The following is a 25961-nucleotide window of genomic DNA, read 5'->3' as shown; positions in this document are numbered from 1 at the left end:
TACAGCCAATTGACCCTTCGCTAAGCCCCTCCCTCCTTAGTTACTGTTGCAATGTCTGTCAAGCTTTAATGCCTGGCAGGGTTTTTACAATGTGCATGCGCCGATGTCAGGCATTGCCAGGGATATAATGTCATTTTTGGCGAACAGGTGAGATATCTAAGAAGCTAGACAAAAAAGAACTGCAGTATGCATTACAGGAGTATGTTCACAACATAATAGGCAACCGATTAGAGAATAATTCAATCAAAATTGAAGCTAGCTTAGCCTTGCCGTCTCATACGCTCACCATTCAACAACTTAGTTCATGCTCAGCAGGAGAGGTGAAATTTACAAATAATTTAATAATAACAAATGAAACCAAGATTGCTCTATTTTTAGCCAAAAAGCCTGATAGATTAATTTTTGTGCAATGAAATATAACATTGTTAACCAACAAGGAAGCACACATGAACAGTTACATAACGTTAGTTCATTCATAGACAGAACAGCCAGAAAGGGGAATGATGGATTTGTGCGGAATTAGCATCATTGACCCATAACATTGAACAGAAAGTTACATATTACTGTCTGTATGTTTGTGTGCTTTTTATAAATTAATGAAAAACAGCCGCTGACAATTTAGTTTATCCAATTCACCTAGAACACATGTCTTTGGACAGTGGGGAAAACCGGAGCACCCGAAAGAAACCTGAGCGAACGCTGGGAGAACATGCAAATTCCACACAGAAATACCAAACTTCTTGCTGTGGGGCAACAGTGCTTTCAACTGTGCCACCATGCCGCCCCAGAAATTGAAATTATTAGAGCTTTTTTCTTAAACATACAGAAGGCCATATATAGGTTTATATGTCAAGTCACCTTTATTTCTTAAGAATAAAAGCCATGGCAACATTTCAGATTATGGAAAATCATAGCATATCAAGCAGAAAACAGAGTATAGTATAATGCTGGTATAGATTAAACCTGATTCAGTTCAGTTTAATATGAATGTCAATGTTGAAGGACAATCCACAGAAGAGCATTTCCACCGATGATTATGATGATGAACAATGGCATTTTTGATTGAAATATGCTTATAATTCATCATTTTATAAGTAGATATATGAACATCAGTTGCTCCAATTGCTCCTGCTGCAAAGCCTGACTAAAAGTCAAAGCTAGAATTTTGACACGTTTGTTGTAATAGGATTTTTCTCTTTGTTTCTCTTAAGTGCTTTTTTGAGGGCATTTAAAATTACGTCTTTGTTGTTCAGAATGTTGTAGGCGGTGAGGCTGGACAGTTTCTGGAAATTTTCAGGCTCATAGGTAAGATTGAGAGTGGAGAATGGACAGAACATTCTGGTGAAGTCAACATCAAAATCTCCTTCCTTCATCTCCACTTTACCTTCTCGCCTCTTTCCTAACAACACACACACAGGCACGCACACTCTTTTAGTAGTAGTAGCAGTAGTATTTACAATCAGTAGATTATGAGGTTGATTTAATTTCACAGAAGAATCCAAATTTAAGATTAACAGTTGAATAGTTAACAGGAATATTTTAATATAAATAGAATTTATTAGATATTATAAAGACAACTTTTTTCAGTGCACACAATGAAAGTCAGTTGGGTCCTTAGTTGTTTTAGATTCCACTGAATATCAATGCAATGGAAAAAAACATTCTTTAAATATCTACTTTTTGGAGAATAAGGCCCAAATCCAATTCTATTTTTGTACCCCTACCCATTCCCTTTCCCCTTCCCCTTGGCCATTAAAACCGAGTGTGAAGGGAAAGGGCTTCAAAATTTACCCCTAAGAAATGGGAAACCACTTCAACACCTGTACACATCATCAGATGTCATTGCGATTTCATGCTTCATATGAGATCAGACGATCGCGACTGCTGTAGTTATTTCAGTTGTGTTATTTTTTTGGTATTTATCTTCTGAAAATCACTGAAGGCATGTATTATGTTATCATAACAATATAATGTGGCAATAAGATCATAACTGTTTCGTGTATTTACACATTGTCCATATTCATCTATGTAAACACACAAAAACAACATTAACATTATAGCAGACACTGTAAAAAGCTCATTCCCAGCCACTAGACTTTTCTGACAGGGTATTCGAGTGGCATCGAGTGTCAGAATGTTGTGGGACTGCTGTACAGGAGTTTGTGTCAAGAAATTTAGCAGTTTTTATTTTAGCGGGTTTTTTTAAGCATCACAGTAAAACACGAACATGTACTTGTTTGTTGTAAAAATTCCTAATAATGATAAAAATACAAATTTGTGGATCTCCTTACTTCCGGGTGCAGCTATACTGTCGTTGTAGATGGTGTATTCTGGAAAATTTGCTTAACCTTTGGTTTCGAGTGTGGTCCTGAAAAATACATTAGAAGGGCTATCTATCCCTTCCCCTTTACGGGAAAGTGCAAAATGAGGGGCAGGGGTAAAAGGAAGGACTAAGGGGTAGAATTGGGATTGGGCCTTAATGTCCATTCTCATTTAGAATGATAATCATAGAGACAACAACAATACTGTAATGATAACTTTAAGCATCCACATTTTCTTTATTATAAACGCAAGCTCTTTAAAGCAGGGTGGATTTTGATTTCATTGTTTTATTAGATCTTCAGTAAAACATTTATATATATATACACAGTGAGGTCAATAAGTATTTGATCACCCTGTGATTTTTCAATATCTCCTACTTAGAAATCATGGAGGGGTCTAGAATTTTCACCATAGGTCCTTCTCAATGTGAGAGACCGAATCTAAAAATAAAAATCCAGAAATTGCATTGTATGATTTTTAAACAATTTATTTGTAAATAAGTGTGTCAAATAAGTATTTGATCACTTGAGTCAAAAATGCTTAATATTTGGGACAGAAGCCTTTGTTAACAATTACAGAGGTCAAACGGTTCCTGTAGCTCTTCACCAGGTTTGCACACACTGCAGGAGGGATTTTAGCCCACTCCTCCATGCAGATCTACTCTAGATCTGTCAGGTTTTGGGGCTGTCGCTGGGCAACACAGAGTTTCAGCTCCCTCCAAAGATTTTCCTTTGGATTTAGGTCTGGAGACTGGCTAGGCCCTTCCAGAACCTTGATATGCTTCATACGGAGCCACTCCTTGGTTTTCATAGCTGTGTGCTTTGGGTCATTGTCATGTTGGAAGACCCAGCCACGACCCATCTTTAATGCTCTGACTGAGGGAAAAAGGTTTTTGCCCAACATTTCACCATTCATGGCCTGGTCATCCTCTCCTTTATACAGTGCAGTCCCCTGTGCAGAAAAACACCCCCAGAGCATAATGCTTCCAGCCCCCATGCTTCACTGTAGGTATGGTATTATTGGGATGATACTCATCATTCTTCTTCCTCCAAACACGACAAATGGAGTTAAGACCAAAAGGTTCTACTTTGTTTTCATCAGACCACAGCACTTTCTCCCATGACTCCTCTGGATCATCCAGATGGTCTCTGGCAAACTTCAAACATGGGTTGACTTAAGCAGAGGAACCTTCCTTGCGATGCAAGATTTTAAACCATGACGTCTTAATGTATTACTGATGGTAGCCTTGGAAACGGTGGTTCCATCTCTCTTCACGGCATTGACCAGCTCCTCCTGTGTAGTTCTGGGCTGATTCTTGACCATGCTTAGCATCATTGATACCCCACAAGGAAAGATCTTCCATGGGGCCTCAGTCCAAGGGACATTGACGGTTATTATTAGCCTCTTCCGCTTTTTGACAATTGCTCCAACGGTTGTTCTTTTTTCACCAAGCTGCTTGACAATTGTCCCGTAGCCCTTTCCAGCTTTGTGAAGGTCTATAATTTTGTCTTTTGTGTCTTTTGACAGCTCTTTGGTTTGCCCATGTTGCTACTTAGACTTTTGACTGATTGTGGAGTGCACAGGTGGCTTTTTGACTGCTAACAATCTCAAACGGGTGCTACTAAATTAAAATCATGAGCAGAGTGTAGCTGGACTATTTAAACGCAAAATAACAGGTCTTTGAGGGTAAGAAATCTGGCTGAAAAGCAAGTGATCAAATACTTATTTGACACACTAATTTACAAATAAATTGTTAAAAAATCATCCAAAGTGATTTCTGGATTTTTATTTTGAGATTTTGTCTCTGGAAGTGCAAATGCACCTATGGTGAAAATTCTAGACCCCTCCATGATTTCTAAGTAGGAGATATTGAAAAATCACAGGGTGATCAAATACTTATTGGCCTCACTGTATATACACACACATATATTTGAAACTTCTTCCATAACTTCAAACTACATCATTCCTATAGTATACAATGGTGTAGTACATTTTTAGTATATATTTTAACTATATCATTGTCACTTGGTGTGAACATGCCTGATGAACATGACAGGATGGATTAGGTGAACTCCAATGTGTTTTGATGGTACAAATGATGATGATATTAAAGGTAATGAGGGCAATACTCACCTGGAGCTTTGAACTGTTTGAATGAGACATTGATTAAGGGAAAGTGAAGCACTATGGGAACCTCTGGATTCTCTTCATCTTCAAACACATACACTTCCCTGATTGGCTCAGTCTCCAACTTTTTGAAATCGATCTTTGGAAATAGAGTCTTGTGCTCCCTGCAGTACTCCTGAGTTTCCTTTAAGATCTACAGTAATGGACACAGACATAAACAACCAAATCAAATTTGTCCTCATTATTTTTCTCATCAAAATTTGACAGGTCTTTCTGGTGACTCTCACCTTGAAGTGGTCTGAGTCCCAAGCATAGTTTAGAGAAAGAATAACATCTGCGAGTCTATTAGAGCGTAACACAGGAGGAAATCCAGATTTGAGGACAAAAGCAGAGTCCACCAGACCAAGCGTGGCATCTGCTGGTGTCAGGGAGTTCGGGAAAGCGTCTGGATGTGTGTCTGCAAAAAGTCCACTTTATAATTAAGACCATGCCTTGTGAGATTAAACTGATTCAAAGAAGGAATGGTGCTAATTAAGCTAAACTGAACTGCATAAATGATGTTCTGACCTTTCCATGCGGTGAAGTCACAGTTCTCAGTGTAGTTCCTGTGCAGTTGGAAGCCTCTCAGGAAGTTGAACACTTGGCTGATAATGGGGCGGCTGGTTAAAAAGTTGCTTAGCTTTTTTGCCAGTTCAGTCATAGGGTTGACATGAAGCGTGTTCGATGTTGATGGTTTGTTGTCCGTGTCTATTGATAATGGATTTTTTTGCATATAGATAAAACAAAATGCATATACTTAGTCTGCACACAGTTTTATGAAATGATTAGACATAGGCCTCTATTTTATTGATCTAAGCACAAAGTTTAATGTGCATGGCACAAAAGCACTAAGGGCAATATTACAATCCACTTTTGCTATTTTAAGGATGAAAAAAAAACTGCATCTGTGCATTGTCAAAAGGGGTTATGCTTTTTTTCTCAATGAGCTAAGAGTGTGTTTATAACTGAAGACAGTAATTACATTTTTAATTTCATAACTTCATTTGTTAAGTGCAAAGATTTGTTTCAAAACTATTTCTAAAAACAGGAGCAGAACCACTGATTTAGATTATCCGTGAACATGATTTCTGCAGGAGTCCTGATGTAACGAATACTACAACTCCCATGATTCCACAATGCACACTTGTTTGTTATGAATACATGCCCTCTAGCAGTGAAAATTTCATATTTTTGCATTAATATCCAAGTTTTCCTCATAAATTGCACTGCCAGAAAACAATTTAAAAGATAGAGAGAGAACGCAGAGAAGCATGGGCAGCAAATTTACAGTAAGCACTTTAGTCGGCCAATGTCAATATAAATAATTGATCATTGGAGGAACACAATTACTTACTGACCATAATGGACCATTATCTTAAATGATGGAAAGTTGCAGGCAAATTAACCCAGTCAAAGTGAATCAGTCAGTTCTTACTTTCTTAAGTCCATGTTACTTGCAGTTGAAAAAAAAAAATATTGATTGTAGTTTAAAGTTATATTAAATGCAATTAGTTGAAATTAAGAGTGCTTTTTTGACCTACTAATGTAGAAGTTACAATCTTTATGTGAAATAAATAAATAATAAATGTGTAATAAAGTGTACTGCCAACAAATGTAATGTTATCTATAGAGGCTTAAGTTACAGGCTGGTGATTATTTTTTTGTATTTTAATTAAATTTTATTCATTAAATCATAGTAGATCAATTAAATTATTTTCTCCTTCATGTGATTGTAAATCCTTGAGTTTCTGTCTTCTGTTGAACACAAAAGATTATATTTTTAAGAATGCTGGTTACTGGCTGGCACCCATTGACTTCCATCATAGGAAAAAAACTCTGGAAATCAATGGCACTAGCTACCAGCATTTGTGTTTAACAAAAGACAGAAACTCAAATTCTGATCAAGCAAAAGGTGTGTAAATGGTGAAAGAATAATTTTTTTTGGGTGAACTATCCTTTTAATAAAACAGGTGGCCTAAGAAATAAAAAGCTTCACTACCTGGTGACATTTTCTCCTGTGCTCAAACTCATTGCTTTTCTCTTACCTGTGTGGTTCACTTCTTCCCCAACCTTGCTGGCCCAGGAGGGAATCACTCCAGTCACGACAGTCCAAAGCTGAGTCAGACTCAAAGAGAAAACACTGCTCCAGATTCCTGTAAACATAACACATTCTGACTGACATTTTGAGAACAATAAGTCACTATCATTGACTTGTTATGATTTACTACTCCAAGTGCATTTACATCTATTTACCCAACAGAGAGTATATTCCAGCTTCAGGGAGTTTCTTGACCATGTGACCGAGGTAATATTCACTCCCATAGTTTTGTGCAGGTATAAAGGCGCCATACTTGGTAAATCCCACCTCATATGGAGTGAACTCACACCATTCTGACAAGAGAGCAAAGAGAAGCATGATAGAAGCCTTTAAAATGCTGATTTGTGAAGGTTTCAAACATTTTCTTGTTGAAGTCTTTGCTTCAAACCAGTGATTTGGAGAAAATACCAAAATCAAATAATATAGGCATTATGATGATGTCATACAGTTGCATCCTTGCTATCACTAGAGGGTGATAACCTCTGTGAACTTGATTTATTTCTTAGACATTGAAATTAAATTTGTGTAATAAAAAGTAGGAATTGCAGTTGATCTGATTAACTTAATGCCTCTATTGACTTGAAAATTAGACATATTATACACACAATTCATATTTAATGTTGTGTTGATTTGTTCATTTGTTGCTTTTAATAGATTACATTTTTTGTAATCATTTGAGTTTTCGATGCATTTAAACAGTTTTGAACTTTTGAAACAGTGAATTGTTTTAGGACAGTTGATTCCAGTTGTTGATTCAAAAGTTTGTTTCTCCCGTCACTAATATCTAACGTAAGCACTTTCAGCTGCTCTCAATCCAGAGAATTGATCTGTTAAGTAACAAACATAATAAACATGACCTTAATGGACCATTATCTTGCAGGACAGGAAGTGGTAGGCGATTACATAAGCCAAAGTGAATTAAAGACACTGCCCACCAGTCTCTATGATACATCCCGTCTTGCCGTTCTTCATGTTGAGAGCTGTGTAGATGGGAAGTGGGTTCTGGCCATTACACAGTGCCATCTGCTGGTCTGATAGTGTACCCAATTTTTTCTGAGGAAGAAAATAATTGTTAAATTACATTTAAACAAGATGCGAATTACAAGGGGGTTTAGAGGGGACAGACCCCGCTAATTAATATTTGTTTCCTCCTAAAGGACATCAAAACAGCATGGGGGAGGGGGGGTCAGCCATCTAACTAGTGAGAAATAGTTTGCTCTGATCTGTATCTTAAATACTAATGCTAATACTTAAAAATACATAGATAATATAAATATATATTTGACCACCCCTATGATGGATTATACCATTGTGAAAGCATAAACACATCAATCAGTCTACACCAATAGACATGGTAAGTGTTCACAAATAGGTGTTTGTTTCTACATTTAGCCTAAAAGTAAAGTAAAATTAGATGAAAAGTTTGATATACAGTAACCTCTGAAACAGCTAATCAGATGATATTGTAGGTCACAAATACACAATACACAAAATATCCCACAAAACACTGAAAACTAATGTTTCATTAAATTAAATGTCATTTAAATGAATGCATACATTTGTTTCATGAAGGATGTATTAAACAAACTAACATTACCGAAAAAGATGACCCCCCTGATAGTCAATATATAATTCGCACACTGCATTTAAATTTGATATTTTTATGCTTATAAAATGAGTTTTGCATCTGATATTAAAGACACAGAGTACCTTTCCATGGATGAGGTACTCTATAGCCAGACCCCACATGTCTATGAGAGATACAAGGTGTCCTTGTTTCTCTCGCTCCTCCATCTTCTCTTTGTAGTGCTGTAGCTGCTCAGGTGAAAATACACTAAACACACTTTTAGAGATCTCCTTTTTTACAGACTCCATAGCCACATTTAGGTCACTGTTTGACCAGTTAGCATCACTATAAAGTGAAGCCATAGTCCTGTGAGATAAGATAAAAATAATTATTCACATGACATTTATGTAATCTAAAAGCTATGATACAAAACAGATGAGAACTACTGATTTAGAGTTGCAAATGTTAATGTGTTGCCTGTATTGCTTTTTAAATTTATATTAATTTTACATTTACCAGGTAGACCCAGAAACCCCTGTGATGTAACTGACTGCATCAAGAAGTTGGAGCGTTTGCAGAGCTCTTAGGCCTCCGAATGTGGCTGTCATCGCTCTGGTCCCACCTCCAGAGCACACCACAGCAACCAGTGGGACCTGAAGAATCATCATAGATTTATATAGACACAGTAGTTTTAAATTAGTATATGCATATACAGTATATGTGACATTAATTAACTTCTTGTAACATTATGTCAGTAAATATGTTCAATACATTTATAATAACTTTTAGTGCTATTTATATTATACATAATAAATATACATGCATATATTATGTAGATACAAATTTTTGTTTTGAATTTGATTAGCCACAAATAATTGTTTGACAGTACTATTCATTTTAAATGTGATTAATTTAATTAAATTTACACATGGAAAACATGCAAACTCCACCCAGAAATAAAATAAAAATAAAATATGCATGTCAGGCCATTATCCTATTATCTGCTGAATGCCTTTATGTGAGTGTTTGTGTTCTTGCCTTGCTGGGATCTGGTGCAGAGCCGAGATTCAGAGCTTTCTGAAGAGCTTGTGAAACAACTTTTCTTCTCTTCAGCAGAAAATTCTTCTCCTCCACTGGAATATCAAATTCCAAACGCACATCCATTTCTTCATCTAAGCTTTAGAACAAAAACACATTCACATGACTCATGGAATCAGTTGAGAAAATGCTGGTAGTTCCTTGTGATTTATCTTATTTAATTATAATCAATTACACAATTAAAAGCATTCAGTTTTGATCAATAAATTGCATGCAAAAGAAGTTTATTTAAACGGTTATAGAAAAGATTGTTTACCAATCCTCTGTGTTCAGTTCTAGATGCACTTCACCCTAAAATAAATTATTACTCCAATTAGTTACTAGCTTTTCATTTTACAGTACGTTGGAAAAATGTATAGATATACAATAAAAATCTGATTTTACCAGTACGTACCTGTGCAATAGGCATGGAGAGTTTCATTTGCTGTTTGGCCGATAAAGGTTTCATAGGAACAGATGACAAAATGTCTGCAGTATTTGCATATTTCTCATCCATTTCTGCCCCAGCCTAGGAAAAAAAATGCAAACAAATAAGCAAGATTCATATTTTGTCATACGTTGCTTATTTTGTATTCCTTATTTAATTTGGTAAAAGTTGTTAAAAAAATGTTCTGAGATCATCTGTGTAATCGGTCACACACTTTTGGGGGTAAGAGACTAAACTCAGTCTCCAGATCTCTGTTGATGTAGAAGCACGTGTTCTGCAAGCAGCTTGAGTTTTCATCAGAGCTCAGGATCATACAGTCTTCCTTATATGCGCCGCGCAGTCTTAACATCATCTTGTTCTCAGCTGAGGTAAATGCAGAAAAAAATCTTAATTTTTACAACATACTTATTCCATCGCCTTTAATTGATTTTTTTTTCTAATTAGTACAAAATTTACTGTAAATTATAACTGTTGACTTAAATTACCACCAAAAACTGGTTATAATTTCAGTTATAATTGTTCAGTTGTCATTATAAAGCTTGTATATATTAATGTCACATTGTGGTTAGCTTTACACTCAAAAAAAAAATTTGCTGCTTGTTTAAACTACGCATTTAAAATGAGTTGAAACAACACAATTCTGAAGTATTGGGACAACTTTACTTTTTATGTTCAATACACTTAAGATTTTTTAAAACTATTAAGTTAATCGACTTGTGTTGGGACAACATAAATGAATTGTGTGGAACTCAGCATTTTTACAGTGTATGTAAATTTGTATGAGTAAAATTCTTGACGTCAAAGCTCAGAAATGATTGAATGTTCTTCTGTTTACCATTTGTCTTCAGATGTTTTTGCAACTTCACATCCAGTGCACAGAATGGACCTGCCTAGAAATGAGTGGGATGGAAAGAAAAAATTGCTTTTGCTTTTCTTTTAATTCAACAACGATTTTCAAATTACAGTCAGTTTTGTTTAATGGAAACTAATGGAGTTTTTATATATTTAATCTGTAAAATATAAAAATGTCCCTAGATGGAAGAAAAGTAAAAATTAATATTTTTCAAATATTTCATAGTCCTATTTCACAGTTCTTGAAAAAGAATTACAGTTTCTCAGGAGCGCTAATATTACCTTTAGATTTAAATATGTCAAAACTCTTACCATCAGTACTCCGTTAGAAAAGTATGGTATAGGCTTCTCAGAGCTGGAGAAAAAAAATAGAGAACATAAACAAAACATTTTTGCCACCTTTATAACTGTTTTTAAGTTCTTTTCCCCATAATTTTTAACAATTTTATTTTAACTCACCTCACAGTCATCTCAAACTCTACCCACAGTGCACCCCTTCTCTAGAATAAATAAAAAATAGGCCTATACTTGACATGCATTCATAGGACTATACTTGACATGCATTCATTTATTTGAAGTAATGGATACCAAAGGCTTTGACTTTAAAAACTTTTTTAAATAAAAGGAGATATTATATGTCATTTTCTAATTCCAAATTACATACAATACCTCGTCATCTGACATGAAGCATTTGGTCTGCTTTTGTCCAGGTGTGAGGTTACTGATGTCGAAAAGGATGGTGGATAAATGGTCATCTTTCGTTAATTTGTCAGCATCAAACATGTGGAATTCCAGAATGTTCTGAAAAGACAAAAATACAGTCTACTTTAGAAAAGCAAAACAACCAAATCAAATTATTATTGTGAGACAATTCTGGTCTGTAGTAATGTAAACGTGGGCTGAAGCTAAACATGTACTACTTTAGGGTTGAAGCATAAGGTACACTTGTGGATTAACAATATTTTGTTCATGAGAGTTGTGTTTTAATCCGCAGATGAGTCTGAAGCTTAAATCTCACTGCAAAACATTTTGATTTTGTGAACTAACAAACAATAAAAACTCCAAACTCCCCCAATAACGAAATCTGCAGCCATGTCTTATTAGTACAGTTAAGTTGTCTTTATGCCATTGGTGTTTTGACTCGCTGGAATCAACTGAAAAAAATGGCAGCAATAACATCAGACTGACATACCAAGGATGCATTTTTTAAATCAAAATGACAATATTAAAAACGTTAAATATTATTTTAATTTCAAAAACATTGCGGATGTAGTTACAAAAGTACATTATCTATTTGTGTAAATCAAAGCTGATCTCATTATGCCTTTAGTTCAATTTTAAAAGGATAGTTTACCCGAAAATGAACATTCTGTCATTTCATTTATTTTCTTTTTTTGAACACAAAAGAAGCTATTATGAACAATGCTTAAAAAAAAAAAAAAAAAAAAGTAGTCATTGGCATTATTAGTATTGTGGATGTTTGTGCCTACCGGTTTTCAACATTCTTAATTTTCTTCTTTAGAAAAGTATATATATTCAATTTGTGTTGAATAGAAGAAAGATTTTCGAATTCTTTTGGAACCACATGAGGGTTAGTAAAAGGTAAGTAATTATTTTTAATTTTGGGTGATAAAGGCAAAAACAGACTGGATAAAAGTTGTACAATCTACTGTACTTTGTTACAGAAATTCACAGAAAGTATATTTTTAAGGTACTGCAATCAAATTTAGCCACTAGCTGAGAATTAAACAAGCGTTATGAGAACTGTTTTGATGGTTACATAAATGTGATGAAAGTTTGATTAAGTACAGTAATTAATCTAATTACTTCTATGTAAAATGGCTTTGTTGTCAACCAGATTACCACTATTAACCACTATTATTGAAATCAACCTTATTTGTCACGTTAGTCAAGAACAATGAGGGTGGAGAAACTTAATGTTTTACGTCATCAAGGATATTATTTAAAAATTTTTGCAATTGTCTAAAACAGTATTTCTTACCTTAATACCACTGTGCACTCTGAAATGGAAAGTTTCATTCCATTTTGGTTCATTACTATTTTTCACAGTCTTGGTGCGGTGACAGCAGGCACTGGCCGTGGGTAACTTTAACGTGACGTAGCAGTCATTTTTGGACACTGGACAGACATAGCTCAATCAATGCACACCAAGCATGATTATTACATGAAATAGGTATTCTAATCAAAGACAGCTAAATCAAGCTAAATATTTATGTTACAAAGCATATTTATCATTAGTTCTCCACAAGTCACAAAGTTTTTCAGAGGCTGATTGACAACTCACAAACATCATATGACTGACTGAATGTTCCCCTCAACACAGTGACACTGAGGTTCCAGTATGGCATCAACTCTATCTGTGAAACAAAAGTAAAATAAAAACAGATATATTTACATTTTAAAGGAAATTTTGGACAGAAACATGATTACTGATCTTAATAGAGAAGTTGTGTTGCATGGAATATATACAGTACATATGGAATATGTAAGCTTCACTCATTTAAACCTGAGGCTTAACTTCAAGACTAATGAAAATATATAAAAATGTAAATAAATAAATAAATGTATATAAATACAATTGTGTTTAATATTATTGCAAGCACTTTGGTTTTTGTACATTTCAATTTTAAGTTTGGTAAATGTTTTACTTCTGTTCTGTTTGAAAAACAAATCTGTTTTATGACCATCCAACTATGAATGAGTTAAAACAATAACATAATAAAGATGGCAATATTAATTATATTATATTCATTCTCAATAGATTCAGTTTCAATAAAAAATAACAAAATCTTTTGAACCACTTTTTAATAACCTTTTCAGCCCTTGGTTGGACATAATCTTCACAACAGGCAAAACGAACAAAAAAGCATTGTAATTAATTACAGTCAAATGTCCATGAGCTAAATAATACCTTCAGCATTGTTTTCTCCTCAGCAGGCCTGCAGTGAAGTCTCAGAACTAAATAAGAAATGAAGATTGCACCAGTCAAAGTCACATATAACAAAGAAAACCTGAGAAACTAGTTTGTCCATCCCTTTTTTCCCTGATAATACATTTGATAGTGTCTTGAGTTATAGCACTGAAGTTGGGTCCATGAAGCTTGCTTACAATAATCTCCACCCTTTATTTGCTCATCATCCATCTCTAAAATGTATTATTGTTAATGTTTTGTAGATCTGGCAGGTTGCAAAATAATTATCGTGAAATATGTTTTCAATGGCAACTTTACAGATACTTGATTGGTTTTGACTGATTAATAAAATAAATGTGATGCACTGAGGCTCATGATATGCTTTAAAACTCCTAAGATGCGGAGTGAGCAACATTTCAGAGATTACCCTTCCATGCCCGTAAATATCAGCCAAGCCCTGTTTTATTCACATGCCACATTATCGTCACTCCTGCTGATTCATGCTCTGAATGAAGAAAATTGAGCCATTATAAACTGTTTACACTGCGTTGTTTACCTGTACAGCTAACGTAGGTTGTTTTGTTCATAATATCATGCATGTGCCTGAAATTTCTACAACTTAACCCAGTTGGCACAGATGATTCCAGAAAAGACGAAAAAAACATAAAAAAGTGAAACAAAAATCTTCAAGAGGAATTAACTTTAGGAACATGAAGATGCATCTTTTTCAAATATTTACTATGCGAACATGTCTAGAAAGTCCTTGTAATCCAGGTTGAGTAGATACTATAATCCAAAAGCACAAAAAAATCACATTGATAGTCTCTAAGTTGGAGCACCATCTCCTCTTCCAGGACAGCAGACATTCAGCACAATTGACAGGGGTCTTTAAGTTAATCATGCTGCTGATGTTGTTTCAAGGATTCCCATCTTCGTTGTAGTTGTGTGGTTTTCCAATGGGCCTGTATGTTAAAAATATGAAATAACAATGTCAATACTAAGTGTACATATATTAATACAATTCTCACCATGCCATTAACATAATTTTTAATTAATTTAAATTAATACTTTCCATACTATACTTTCAATAGTTTCCATACTGTGAGATTGCTATGCTGTAAATTGCATTGTCATTGTGGCCAGGCACCTGTTTGTTTACAGCAATTGTTTAAAATATCATATACAGTGAGTAAATAAAGTCAAAAAACAAAACTGAAAATTATGTCACAATTTACTCTCCCTTCATTTGTTCCAAACCTGTTTGTTTTCCCATCTTCTGTTAAACTCAAAAGAATATATTTTGTAGAAAGCTGGAAACCTGTAACCATTGACTTCCATAGTGCATAATGCGTATCATTGTTTTTCCTACTATATAAGTAAACAGTTAGAGGTTTTGAGCTTTCTTTAAAATATGGCATTTAGTGTTCAACAAAAGAAAGAAACTTACGAAAGTTTGAAACCACATGTGCCTGAGTGAATAGTACAATTTATTTTGGGAGTGAACTGTCCCTTTAAGAACAACTCCAAATCAATGTTTAATATTTTCAAGTTGAAATCAATAAGGCAGGCTTGTGTTTTACATAATTAGTTTTATAGTAATTGAATAAGGCTAACGTTACTGTAAAACTGACAACCGGTAACTAGCCAGAGTAATGTCTGTAATTAATGTTTTTTTATACGAAAATGAGAATATACAATCACAGTATATTAAAAAAAAGAGATTAAAGAGGCAAAAAGAACACATGTCTGTAATTAACCTTAAAGTGTTATGTACAACATTATGACGGAGCGGCTAGCTAACGTAATACCCATGCTTTTCGTTTTATGTCAGGAATTACTGAGACTTGCACTTGGTTAAACTTAAACACGATTTAATAAATACAGAATTCACTACTCACCATAACTTTGATGATGGAAAATCGCCTGAATATGATGTTTCGGAGGAGCTACGCTGGAATTTAAATCTGATCCAACAAACGACTCTCACGCGCATGCGTACACGCGCTTTTTGCGGCAAAGTTTGTTTGCCAAACTCCAAATACTATTTCACTTCTGTTGAATAACTGGCTGGGCAAAATTTAATATGTTTGGTGAATATGTATTTGTAATTTTAACTTCAGACCACCAGCTAAAATTAATAAAGTGTTTGTTTTTTTGTTTGGGGCTAATTATTGTGAAGTCATTTGTTGAGTCAATATTTAATTATTAGTGTCCACAATTATTTTTTTACAGTATATTTTTGTTTTATATAATCTAATAATAAAATAATTAATGCAAAAATATGATCAGATAAAAAAACGTATTAGAAATTTGGTTAAATAAAGTTAGATTAACAAACTTTGCTAAAAATTAATTATGAAAATAAATAATCAACTGAAGACAATATTTATGTATGTTTTCATTTTTATTATTGTTTTAGGATCTAAACCTTATGATAATAATAATAATTATCATGATATCTGCTTACCCTAACTGCTTTTAATCAAATTTAACTGAAAGTGTTAATGTTTCTGTATTACACCTTTTGTTTAGATCACACAATATTTATTTGTTTATAATGTAAAAATGACAAAATATGTAAAAGAGAAGCAACAGAGAAGAACTCCTCTACTGCTCTAATTGACTTTCTGCTGATCAAGTGTTGTTTACATTTAAATGACTCCAATATTCTGTCACCACGGCAACCTGAGTTTACACTGGAAATCAACACATCTCTCTGAATCTGATCACTTGAGCTCTTTCAACTCTCCAGTTTGACAAGTTTCTTCAGATTTGTCTGATTTGGAAAGTTGATATTCATGGAGCAGCGGCGCCTCAGACGAACCAGGAGTCTTCCAGCACACCTGAAGGACTTCCTGCTGGAGGGTGTCCCATCTGTTCAGGATCCTGCAGCTGTGATCAGGTTGGATCACACTTACAGCTGTGTCTCTTCCCCAGGTCTGGAGGAGCGTCACCTGAAGAACGCGGCTGTCCTTCCCCACATCCTTCCATCATCCCCAGTGTCTTCAGTGGATGTGGGAAAGCAGGAGGAGCCACTCTCTATCCACGGCTACAGCGTTCAGGCCTACCAGGACATCTACTGCTCTGTGGTCGAGCCCTTGATCAAGAGTCGTCCCTACAGCCTTCAGCTGGGCCTGGAGATCAAGCAGCGGCTGTGGGAGGCGCTCAGGTGTCCTGTGATGGAGGAGACGGTGCAGGCTGATGGACGAATCCTCATTACAGAACGCAGATGTGGACCCGGGCCAAACAGCATCGCTCCTCGATTCCATGTGGACATCAGTGGAGAGCCACTGCCTAAGAAGGCCAGAAGAAAGAGGGCCAGACGCTGAGTCTTCACAGTGTCCCAAACCACACTGCAGGCCTGCGTATGTATATATGTATATAGTGTACATAGTTGTAGAGCAAGTTCACAGTAAGTTTCCTTTTGCATGTTTTGTTTCATCAATTGGTTGTTTTTATTGATTCTTGGTGTTGTTGACTTGAAGTTCTTGGTTTGCTCGTTGGTCTTCAGGATGTTTCAGGTGGTTTTATGCGCGGTTGTCGAGGTTTTCTGAGCAGTTGTTCTCGTGTTGCTGGTCGGTCGCTGGACTCTTCTTAGAGTTTCGATGCGTTTGGTGATTTGCGGTGTCTGTTAGGTTAGGGTAGGTTAGGTTAGGGTCCCTCACGTGGTTTGCAGCTTGACGTGCTGTGAGGGCTTGTGTGCATCAGTGATGCTGAGAGCTTCGCCACTGGTACTTCACAGATACCGGCAGGGTCACCCATAGTGGACTGGTCTCAGTGGAGATGCCCGACTAAGACAAACCAGCTGATTCTGGACAGCAGATTTACATCAGAATCACCTGAAGATGTGGAAGTCGCAGGATTCGTGGAAGCAACCATTCTGAATAAATGAATCAATTAATAAATTGGTTAATTAATACATATAAAAGAGGCTGCAATTCTTTTCTTTTTCCACTATTATGTTGATTTTTATCAAGTTATAATTAATAAATAAAAGTAACAATTCTGCAAATATTATTAACCTTTTAACCTGATTTTCAAAACAATCCAAAACAAATTGCACTATGAAAACTATAATAAAACTATAATATAATAAGCCAAAATAATATTAATCATAATAATAAAAACATACAATAAATAACAAATATTTTAATAATTTATTCAAGTTTTTGATTGAATAATATTTACAATTATGTTATAAATATAAATTTTAATTATTTATACGCTGTAAAAATTGAATAAATATAATAATTTATTTAAATAAATTTAAATATAAATGACTCCCCAAACTATATTTTCTAGTGACTGGTCACATCTGAATTAAATTGTAGCAACAGCCTGTCAACATTGGCTCAATGAGAAACAATGTGTTGAGCCAATAAAAAACCATCAAGTCTGCCCAATCATGTTAATGGCCCAATTGAATATTTTAAATTGTGTGTAGCAAACTTCTTTGGTTTCACCTAATTTAAAATTGTATATTGGTAAATTGTATATTGGTAAACATTGCTAAAGCAACTTTACTGAATTGTTTATTCCTCGTTGTCCAAAAAGAAAATGAATAATAGAATTTACAAAATAATGATGCACTAAATACTGCCACGTTTCATTATTTATTTTTATTGAAGAGACACTATTGTAAAAGTACTTTAGAATAACAAATACATTACACATTTTAACAAAGTATACCTTATAAAGTCATGCATTTTATTTCTCCTAATATTGACCTTATTCTTCAAGGCGGAAGTGCCCTCGTTTTTGCGATTGTTTTAAAACATCCGATTTAATGCCCTATGGGAGAAATGACTAGGAATAATAAACTGTGGAAAATAGACAAACTACTTGCTCTACAAACTAGTGTGTTTTTGACTCTACAGACAAAGCATAATAATATAATAAGAAAATATCAGTTTGCAACATCAAGCATCATAACAAACAGTTTTTAATGTCTAAAAATCAATGGAAGTGAATGAGAGCAGAAATCTCCAGACAAAAAGATTCAAATGGCTGTGCCTGCTCGTACATGAGGAATAAGGTCAATACATAGAGCTGAAGTATATTTGATATTTATTCCAAATACTTTATCTGCAAAAATGAAAAAAAAAAAAAAACTGCATAAAATGTAAGTATTTTTGTGAGGTTACTTTAACCATTGTTTAGTGTTGTCACCTGAATACTTTCATTCTACAAAAGGTAATCTGAACTTATGAAATCACATTTTTAATGGTTAAACCCATTCATTAACATTAAACATCTAATATATTTTCATAGGAAAATGAATGGTTCATTCCGCTGTGGCGCCCCCTGATAAACAAGAGAATAAGCTGCAGGAAAATTAATGAATGAATATTAAAATGTCAAAAACACCATCAAATCTAAACAATGGGTTACTTTACCCAGTTGACACATGACTCCAAAACAGGAAAAAAAAACTCACAAAAGTTTCAGGAAAAGTGCAAAATAAATCTTCAAGAGGAACTTCAAGCACATAAAGCTGCATCTGTTTTAAATATTTACCATGTAAACCTATTTAGTGATTGTATTCCAGGTTGAGTGGATACTATAATCCAAAAGCACAAAAGATGCATTGATAAAGTCTCCTATTGTCAAACACCATCTCCTCTTCCAGGACAGCAGACATTCAGCACAGTTGACAGGGCTCTTAAAGTTCATGCTGCTGCTGCTACTGCTTACTGTTTCAAGGATTCCCATCTTCATTGTAGTTGTGTGGTTTTCCAATGGCCCTGTATGTTAAAAATATAACATAGCAATGTCAATATTACGTCTATATCAAATACATATTCAAATGTCACCATAATACTGTGTTATTTTCAAAAACACTATTCCTGTTGGATCAGAAAATGCTATTTTAGAATGACAGAATGTGGATGTTCACATAATTAATAGCATAGTTAGTAACAGTAAAGTAATTAATACTTTCCATACTGTGAGAATGCCATGTGGTAAATTGCACATTTATATGTAAAATGTCACTTTGGCCAGGCACCTGTTTGTTTACAGCAATGGTTCTAAATATGATTTACAGTGAGTAAATAACGTCAGAAGACAAAAAACAGGTTATCTTTCACACAAAACTGAAAATTCTGTCATAATTTACTCTCCCTTCACTTATTCCAAACCTGTTTTTCTTTCTATCTTCTGTAAATAATATATTTTAAAGAAAGCTGGAAACCTGTAACCATTGACTTCCATAGTCTTTGTTTTTCCTACCATGGAAATAAATGGTTACAGGTTTCAGCTTTCTTCAAAATATGGCATTTAGTGTTCAACAGAAGAAAGAAACTTACAAAAGTAAGAAACCACATGTGCCTGAGTAAATAGTACAATTTGATTTGGGAGTGAACTGTCCCTTTAAGAACTCCAAATCAATGTTTAATATTTTCAAGTTGAAATCAATAAGGCAGGCTTGTGTTTTACATAATATTTTGTTTTATAGAAAATAAATAAGGCTACAGTAGAACTGACAACCGGTAACATATAATTAGCCAGAACAATGTATGCAAGTTAATTAACGTTAAAGTGCTAATGTTATGTACAACATTATGACGGAGCGGCTAGCTAACTGTTAACGTAATACCCATGCTATTTGTTTTATGTCAGGAATTACTGAGACTTGCATTTGACTAAACTTAAAAACGATTTAATAAATACAGAATTCACTACTCACCATAACTTTGAGGAAGGAAAATCGCCTGAATATGATGTTTCGGAGTTCTGCCATTGCTGCGCTGGAATTTAGATCTGATCCAACAAACGACTCTCACGCGCATGCGTACACGCGCTGTTTGCTGCAAGGTTTGTTCGCCAAACTCCAATACTATTTCACTTCTGTTTGATAAACAGGCAAAGCACAGTTTTATGTTTGGTGATTATATATTTGTAATTTTTACTTCAGACCATCCGCTAAAATAAACAATGTGGATATTTTTTTTCGTTTGGGGCTTATTATTGTGAAGTCATTTGTTGAGTCAATATTTAATTGTCAGTGTCCACAGTTATTTTATTTACAGGGTAATTTTGTTTTATATAATCTAATAATAAAATAATGAATGCAAAAATATGATCAGATAAAAAAAAAATAAATTTGAAAATTGGTTAAATAAACTTAGATTGCAACAAAATTTGATAAAAAAATTAATTATGAAAATAAATAAATAGCTAAATAAAGACAATATTTTATGTTTGTTTTCTTTTTATTATTGTTTTGGGATCTAGACCCAGTTATAATAAAATAATAATAATAATAATAATAATAATAATAATAATAATAATAATAATTATCTGGATATCTGCTTACCCTAACTGATTTTAATCAAATTTAACTGAAAGTGTTAATGTTTCTGTATTACACCTTTTGTTTAGTTCACACTATATTTACTTGTTTATACTGTAAAAATGACAAACTATGTAAAAGAGAAGCAACAGAGAAGAACTCCTCTACTGCTCTAATTGACTTTCTGCTGATCAAGTGTTGTTTACATTTAAATGACTCCAATATTCTGTCACCACGGCAACCTGAGTTTACACTGGAAATCAACACATCTCTCTGAATCTGATCACTTGAGCTCTTTCAACTCTCCAGCTTGACAAGTTTCTTCAGATTTGTCTGATTTGGAAAGTTGATATTCATGGAGCAGCGGCGCCTCAGACGAACCAGGAGTCTTCCAGCACACCTGAAGGACTTCCTGCTGGAGGGTGTCCCATCTATTCAGGATCCTGCAGCTGTGATCAGGTTGGATCACACTTACAGCTGTGTCTCTTCCCCAGGTCTGGAGGAGCGTCACCTGAAGAACGCGGCTGTCCTTCCCCACATCCGTCCAGCATCCTCAGTGCCTTCAGTGGACGTGGGACAGCAGGAGGAGCCACTCTCTATCCACGGCTACAGCGTTCAGGCCTACCAGGACATCTACTGCTCTGTGGTCGAGCCCATGATTAAGAGTCGTCCCTACAGCCTTCAGCTGGGCCTGGAGATCAAGCAGCGGCTGTGGGAGGCGCTCAGGTGTCCTGTGATGGAGGAGACGGTGCAGGCTGATGGACGAATCCTGATTACAGAACGCAGATGTGGACCCGGGCCAAACAGCATCGCTCCTCGATTCCATGTGGACATCAGTGGAGAGCCACTGCCTAAGAAGGCCAGAAGAAAGAGGGCCAGACGCTGAGTCTTCACAGTGTCCCAAACCACACTGCAGGCCTGCGTATGTATATATGTATATAGTGTACATAGTTGTAGAGCAAGTTCACAGTAAGTTTCCTTTTGCATGTTTTGTTTCATCAATTGGTTGTTTTTATTGATTCTTGGTGTTGTTGACTTGAAGTTCTTGGTTTGCTCGGTGGTCTTCAGGATGTTTCAGGTGGTTTTCTGCGCGGTTGTCGAGGTTTTCTGAGCAGGTGTTCTCGTGTTGCTGGTCGGTCGCTGGACTCTTCTTAGAGTTTCGATGCGTTTGGTGATTTGCGGTGTCTGTTAGGTTAGGGTAGGTTAGGTTAGGGTCCCTCACGTGGTTTGCAGCTTGACGTGCTGTGAGGGCTTGTGTGCATCAGTGATGCTGAGAGCTTCGCCACTGGTACTTCACAGATACCGGCAGGGTCACCCATAGTGGACTGGTCTCAGCGGAGATGCCCGACTAAGACAAACCAGCTGATTCTGGACAGCAGATTTACATCAGAATCACCTGAAGATGTGGAAGTCGCAGGATTCGTGGAAGCAACCATTCTGAATAAATGAATCAATTAATAAATTTGTTATTTAATACAAATAAAAGAGGCTGCAATTCTTTTCTTTTTTCTCTATTATGTTGATTTTTATCAAGTTATAATTAATAAATAAAAGTAACAATTCTGGAATTATTATTAACCTTTTAACCTGATTTTCAAAACAATCCAAAACAAACTGCACTATGAAAACTATAATAAAACTATAATATAATAAGCCATAATAATGTTAATTTTAATAATAAAAAACATACAATAAATAACACATATTTTAATAATTTATTCAAGTTTTTGATTGAATAATTTTTACAATTATGTTATAAATATAAATTCTAATTATTTATATGCTGTAAAAAATGAATAAATATAATAATTTATTTAAATAAATTTAAATATAAATGTCTCCCCAAACTATATTTTCTAGTGACTGGTCACATCTGAATTCAATTGTAGCAACAGCCTGTCAACATTGGCTCAATGAGAAACAATGTGTTGAGCCAATTAAAAAACCATCAAGTCTGCCCAATCATGTTAATGGCCCAAATGAATATTTTAAATTGTGTGTAGCAAACTTCTTTGGTTTCACCTAATTTAAAATTGTATATTGGTAAATTGTATATTGGTAAACATTGCTAAAGCAACTTTACTGAATTGTTTATTCCTCGTTGTCCAAAAAGAAAATGAATAATAGAATTTACAAAATAATGATGCACTAAATACTGCCACGTTTCATTATTTATTTTTATTGAAGAGACACTATTGTAAAAGTACTTTAGAATTACAAATACATTACACATTTTAACAAAGTATACCTTATAAAGTCATGCATTTTATTTCTCCTAATATTGACCTTATTCTTCAAGGCGGAAGTGCCCTCGTTTTTGCGATTGTTTTAGAACATCCGATTCAGTGCCCTATGGGAGAAATGACTAGGAATAATAAACACTGGAAAATAGACAAACTACTTCCTCTACAAACTAGTGTGTTTTTGACTCTACAGACAAAGCAGAATAATATAATAAGAAAATATCAGTTTGCAACATCAAGCATCATAACAAACAGTTTTTAATGTCTAAAAATCAATGGAAGTGAACGAGAGCAGAAATCTCCAGACAAAAAGATTCAAATGGCTGTGCCTGCTCGTACATGAGGAATAAGGTCAATACATAGAGCTGAAGTATATTTGATATATATTCCAAATACTTTATCTGCAAAAATGAAAAAAAAAAAAACTGCATAAAATGTAAGTATTTTTGTGAGGTTACTTTAACCATTGTTTAGTGTTGTCACCTGAATACTTTCATTCTACAAAAGGTAATCTGAACTTATGAAATCACATTTTTAGTGGTTAAACCCATTCATTAACATTAAACATCTAATATATTTTCATAGGAAAATGAATGGTTCATTCCGCTGTGGCGCCCCCTGATAAACAAGAGAATAAGCTGCAGGAAAATTAATAAATGAATATTAAAATCTTAAAAACACCATCAAATCTAAACAATGAGTTACTTTACCCAGTTAACACAGATGACTCCAAAACAGGAAAAAAAAACTCACAAAAGTTTCAAGAAAAGTTCAAAATAAATCTTCAAGAGGAACTTCAAGCACATAAAGCTGCATCTGTTTTAAATATTCACCATGTAAACCTATTTAGTGATTGTATTCCAGGTTGAGTAGATTCTATAATCCAAAAGCACAAAAGATGCATTGATAAAGTCTCCTATTGTCAAACACCATCTCCTCTTCCAGGACAGCAGACATTCAGCACAGTTGACAGGGCTCTTAAAGTTCATGCTGCTGCTGCTACTGCTTACTGTTTCAAGGATTCCCATCTTCATTGTAGTTGTGTGGTTTTCCAATGGCCCTGTATGTTAAAAATATAACATAGCAATGTCAATATTAAGTCTATATCAAATACATATTCAAATGTCACCATAATACTGTGTTATTTTCAAAAACACTATTCCTGTTGGATCAGAAAATGCTATTTTAGAATGACAGAATGTGGATGTTCACATAATTAATAGCATAGTAAGTAACAGTAAAGTAATTAATACTTTCCATACTGTGAGAATGCCATGTGGTAAATTGCACATTTATATGTAAAATGTCACTTTGGCCAGGCACCTGTTTGTTTACAGCAATGGTTCTAAATATCATTTACAGTGAGTAAATAACGTCAGAAGACAAAAAACAGGTTATCTTTCACACAAAACTGAAAATTCTGTCATAATTTACTCTCCCTTCACTTATTCCAAACCTGTTTTTCTTTCTATCTTCTGTAAATAATATATTTTAAAGAAAGCTGGAAACCTGTAACCATTGACTTCCATAGTCTTTGTTTTTCCTACCATGGAAATAAATGGTTACAGGTTTCAGCTTTCTTCAAAATATGGCATTTAGTGTTCAACAGAAGAAAGAAACTTACAAAAGTTAGAAACCACATGTGCCTGAGTAAATAGTACAGTTAGATTTGGGAGTGAACTGTCCCTTTAAGAACTCCAAATCAATGTTTAATATTTTCAAGTTGAAATCAATAAGGCAGGCTTGTGTTTTACATAATATTTTGTTTTATAGAAAATAAATAAGGCTACAGTAGAACTGACAACCGGTAACGTATAGTTAGCCAGAGCAATGTATGCAAGTTAATTAACGTTAACGGTTTTTTTTTATTGAATACAAGAATAATAACATCACTGCATTGAAGAAAAAATACAATAACAAAAAATAAGAAAGAAAAGAGAGAGAAAACAAAAAACAGCCACAATTATTAAGAAAAAAGATAGTCATAAGCTTTAAGAAACTTATTATTCTTATTATTATTAATAAGCTTAAGAGATTCAATATTGTGCGAAATTTCAACAAGGAAAGAATTAAAAATAGGTATTGTTTTTAGAAACTTATTTTTGTGTAAAAGAAATTTACAATAAGATCGAGAGCATGATCATCATCTGAGAAGTACAGAAATATATCTTTTATAAACAAATTTAAATCATGTTTAAATAAATAAGGATGATAAATAAAAAATGATGTCATTCCAAAAATGTTTAATGTGAGTGCAACTATAGAATAAGTGAAATAAAGTCTCTTCATGTATATTGCAGAAAGTAAATTAGATATATCAAAATAATTAGCAATTTGGGAATTTGTAGAATAAACATTATGCAAGATCTTAAAATGTATCTCTCTTATTTTGTTGGATATGTTGAATTTTTCAGGTAATAACCATGCTCTCTTCCATTGAATGCAGTCAGAGAAGTTGGTCCAAAAAATTTTGGGGAGGTACGTTATATACAGAGTAATGTAACAATCGTCTGACATGTCTGTTGTCACATTTTTTTATCAAAAAAGCTACTCCATCCAAAAAAGTATAGGCATAATTGTTTCCCTCTCATTAAAGTAAAGAAAAGTCTTAAATAAATGCACATAATTAACGTTAAAGTGCTAATGTTATGTACAACATTATGACGGAGCGGCTAGCTACGTAATACCTTTTCGTTTTATGTCAGGAATTACTGAGACTTGCATTTGGCTAAACTTAAAAACGATTTAATAAATACAGAATTCACTACTCACAGTCACCATAACTTTGAGGAAGAAAAATCGCCTGAATATGATGTTTCGGAGGAGCTCTGCCATTGCTGCGCTGGAATTTAAATCTGATCCAACAAACGACTCTCACGCGCATGCGTAAACGCGCTTTTTGCTGCAAGGTTTGTTCGCCAAACTCCAATACTATTTCACTTCTGTTTGATAAACTGGCAAA

The 25961-nt window shown here is 34.5% G+C and overlaps 1 protein-coding gene and 1 long non-coding RNA gene across 8 annotated transcripts; both read right to left on the bottom strand.

Moving 5' to 3' along the window:
• Positions 1-837: 837 nt before the first annotated feature.
• On the bottom strand, positions 838-20253 carry pla2g4f.2 (phospholipase A2, group IVF, tandem duplicate 2). Of its 7 annotated transcripts, none has more exons than XM_087290369.1 (22): positions 20151-20253; positions 18980-19206; positions 13463-13509; positions 12836-12908; positions 12533-12669; positions 11200-11331; positions 10990-11030; positions 10843-10885; positions 10514-10568; positions 9893-10041; positions 9646-9759; positions 9508-9542; positions 9192-9330; positions 8670-8806; positions 8297-8519; positions 7522-7639; positions 6742-6879; positions 6534-6641; positions 5017-5196; positions 4737-4906; positions 4456-4642; positions 838-1399 (listed from the first exon to the last, which is right to left on the bottom strand). In XM_087290369.1, exons 3-22 carry the CDS (start codon positions 13469-13471, stop codon positions 1158-1160), a joined length of 2430 nt encoding a protein of 809 aa, XP_087146495.1. In that variant the 5' UTR covers positions 13472-13509; positions 18980-19206; positions 20151-20253; the 3' UTR covers positions 838-1157. The 7 variants fall into 7 exon arrangements, with proteins under 7 accessions (XP_087146495.1, XP_087146496.1, XP_087146490.1 ...); XM_087290370.1 differs by having other exon boundaries at positions 19157-19206; XM_087290364.1 differs by lacking the exons at positions 18980-19206; positions 20151-20253 and adding exons at positions 14019-14424; positions 15361-15455.
• A 2662-nt stretch (positions 20254-22915) lies between these two features.
• Positions 22916-25883, bottom strand: LOC147833072 (uncharacterized). The gene is made up of 2 exons (XR_015513350.1): positions 25772-25883; positions 22916-24059 (listed from the first exon to the last, which is right to left on the bottom strand). It is a non-coding gene; the product is annotated as an uncharacterized LOC147833072 (long non-coding RNA).
• Positions 25884-25961: the final 78 nt, after the last annotated feature.

Source organism: Danio rerio, chromosome 17 (assembly GCF_052040795.2).
Source record: "Danio rerio strain M-AB ecotype USA chromosome 17, GRCz13ab, whole genome shotgun sequence".
Classification (NCBI taxonomy): Eukaryota; Metazoa; Chordata; class Actinopteri; order Cypriniformes; family Danionidae; genus Danio; species Danio rerio.
Note: the sequence above shows the minus strand (reverse complement) of the source record. Positions and strands in the feature narration are given on the sequence as shown.

Excerpts from the sequence above, each read along its gene's own strand:
- pla2g4f.2 (XM_087290364.1), bottom strand. The coding sequence starts at position 14,127 with ATGTTTTTTTCGTCTTTTCTGGAATCATCTGTGCCAACTGGGTTAAGT. Across the intron at positions 6,880-7,521 it reads GGGATGTATCATAGAGACTG|AATGGTGTGAGTTCACTCCA; the intron begins GTGGGCAGTGTC and ends CTCTCTTGTCAG. Across the intron at positions 6,642-6,741 it reads TGGAATATACTCTCTGTTGG|GAATCTGGAGCAGTGTTTTC; the intron begins GTAAATAGATGT and ends TTATGTTTACAG.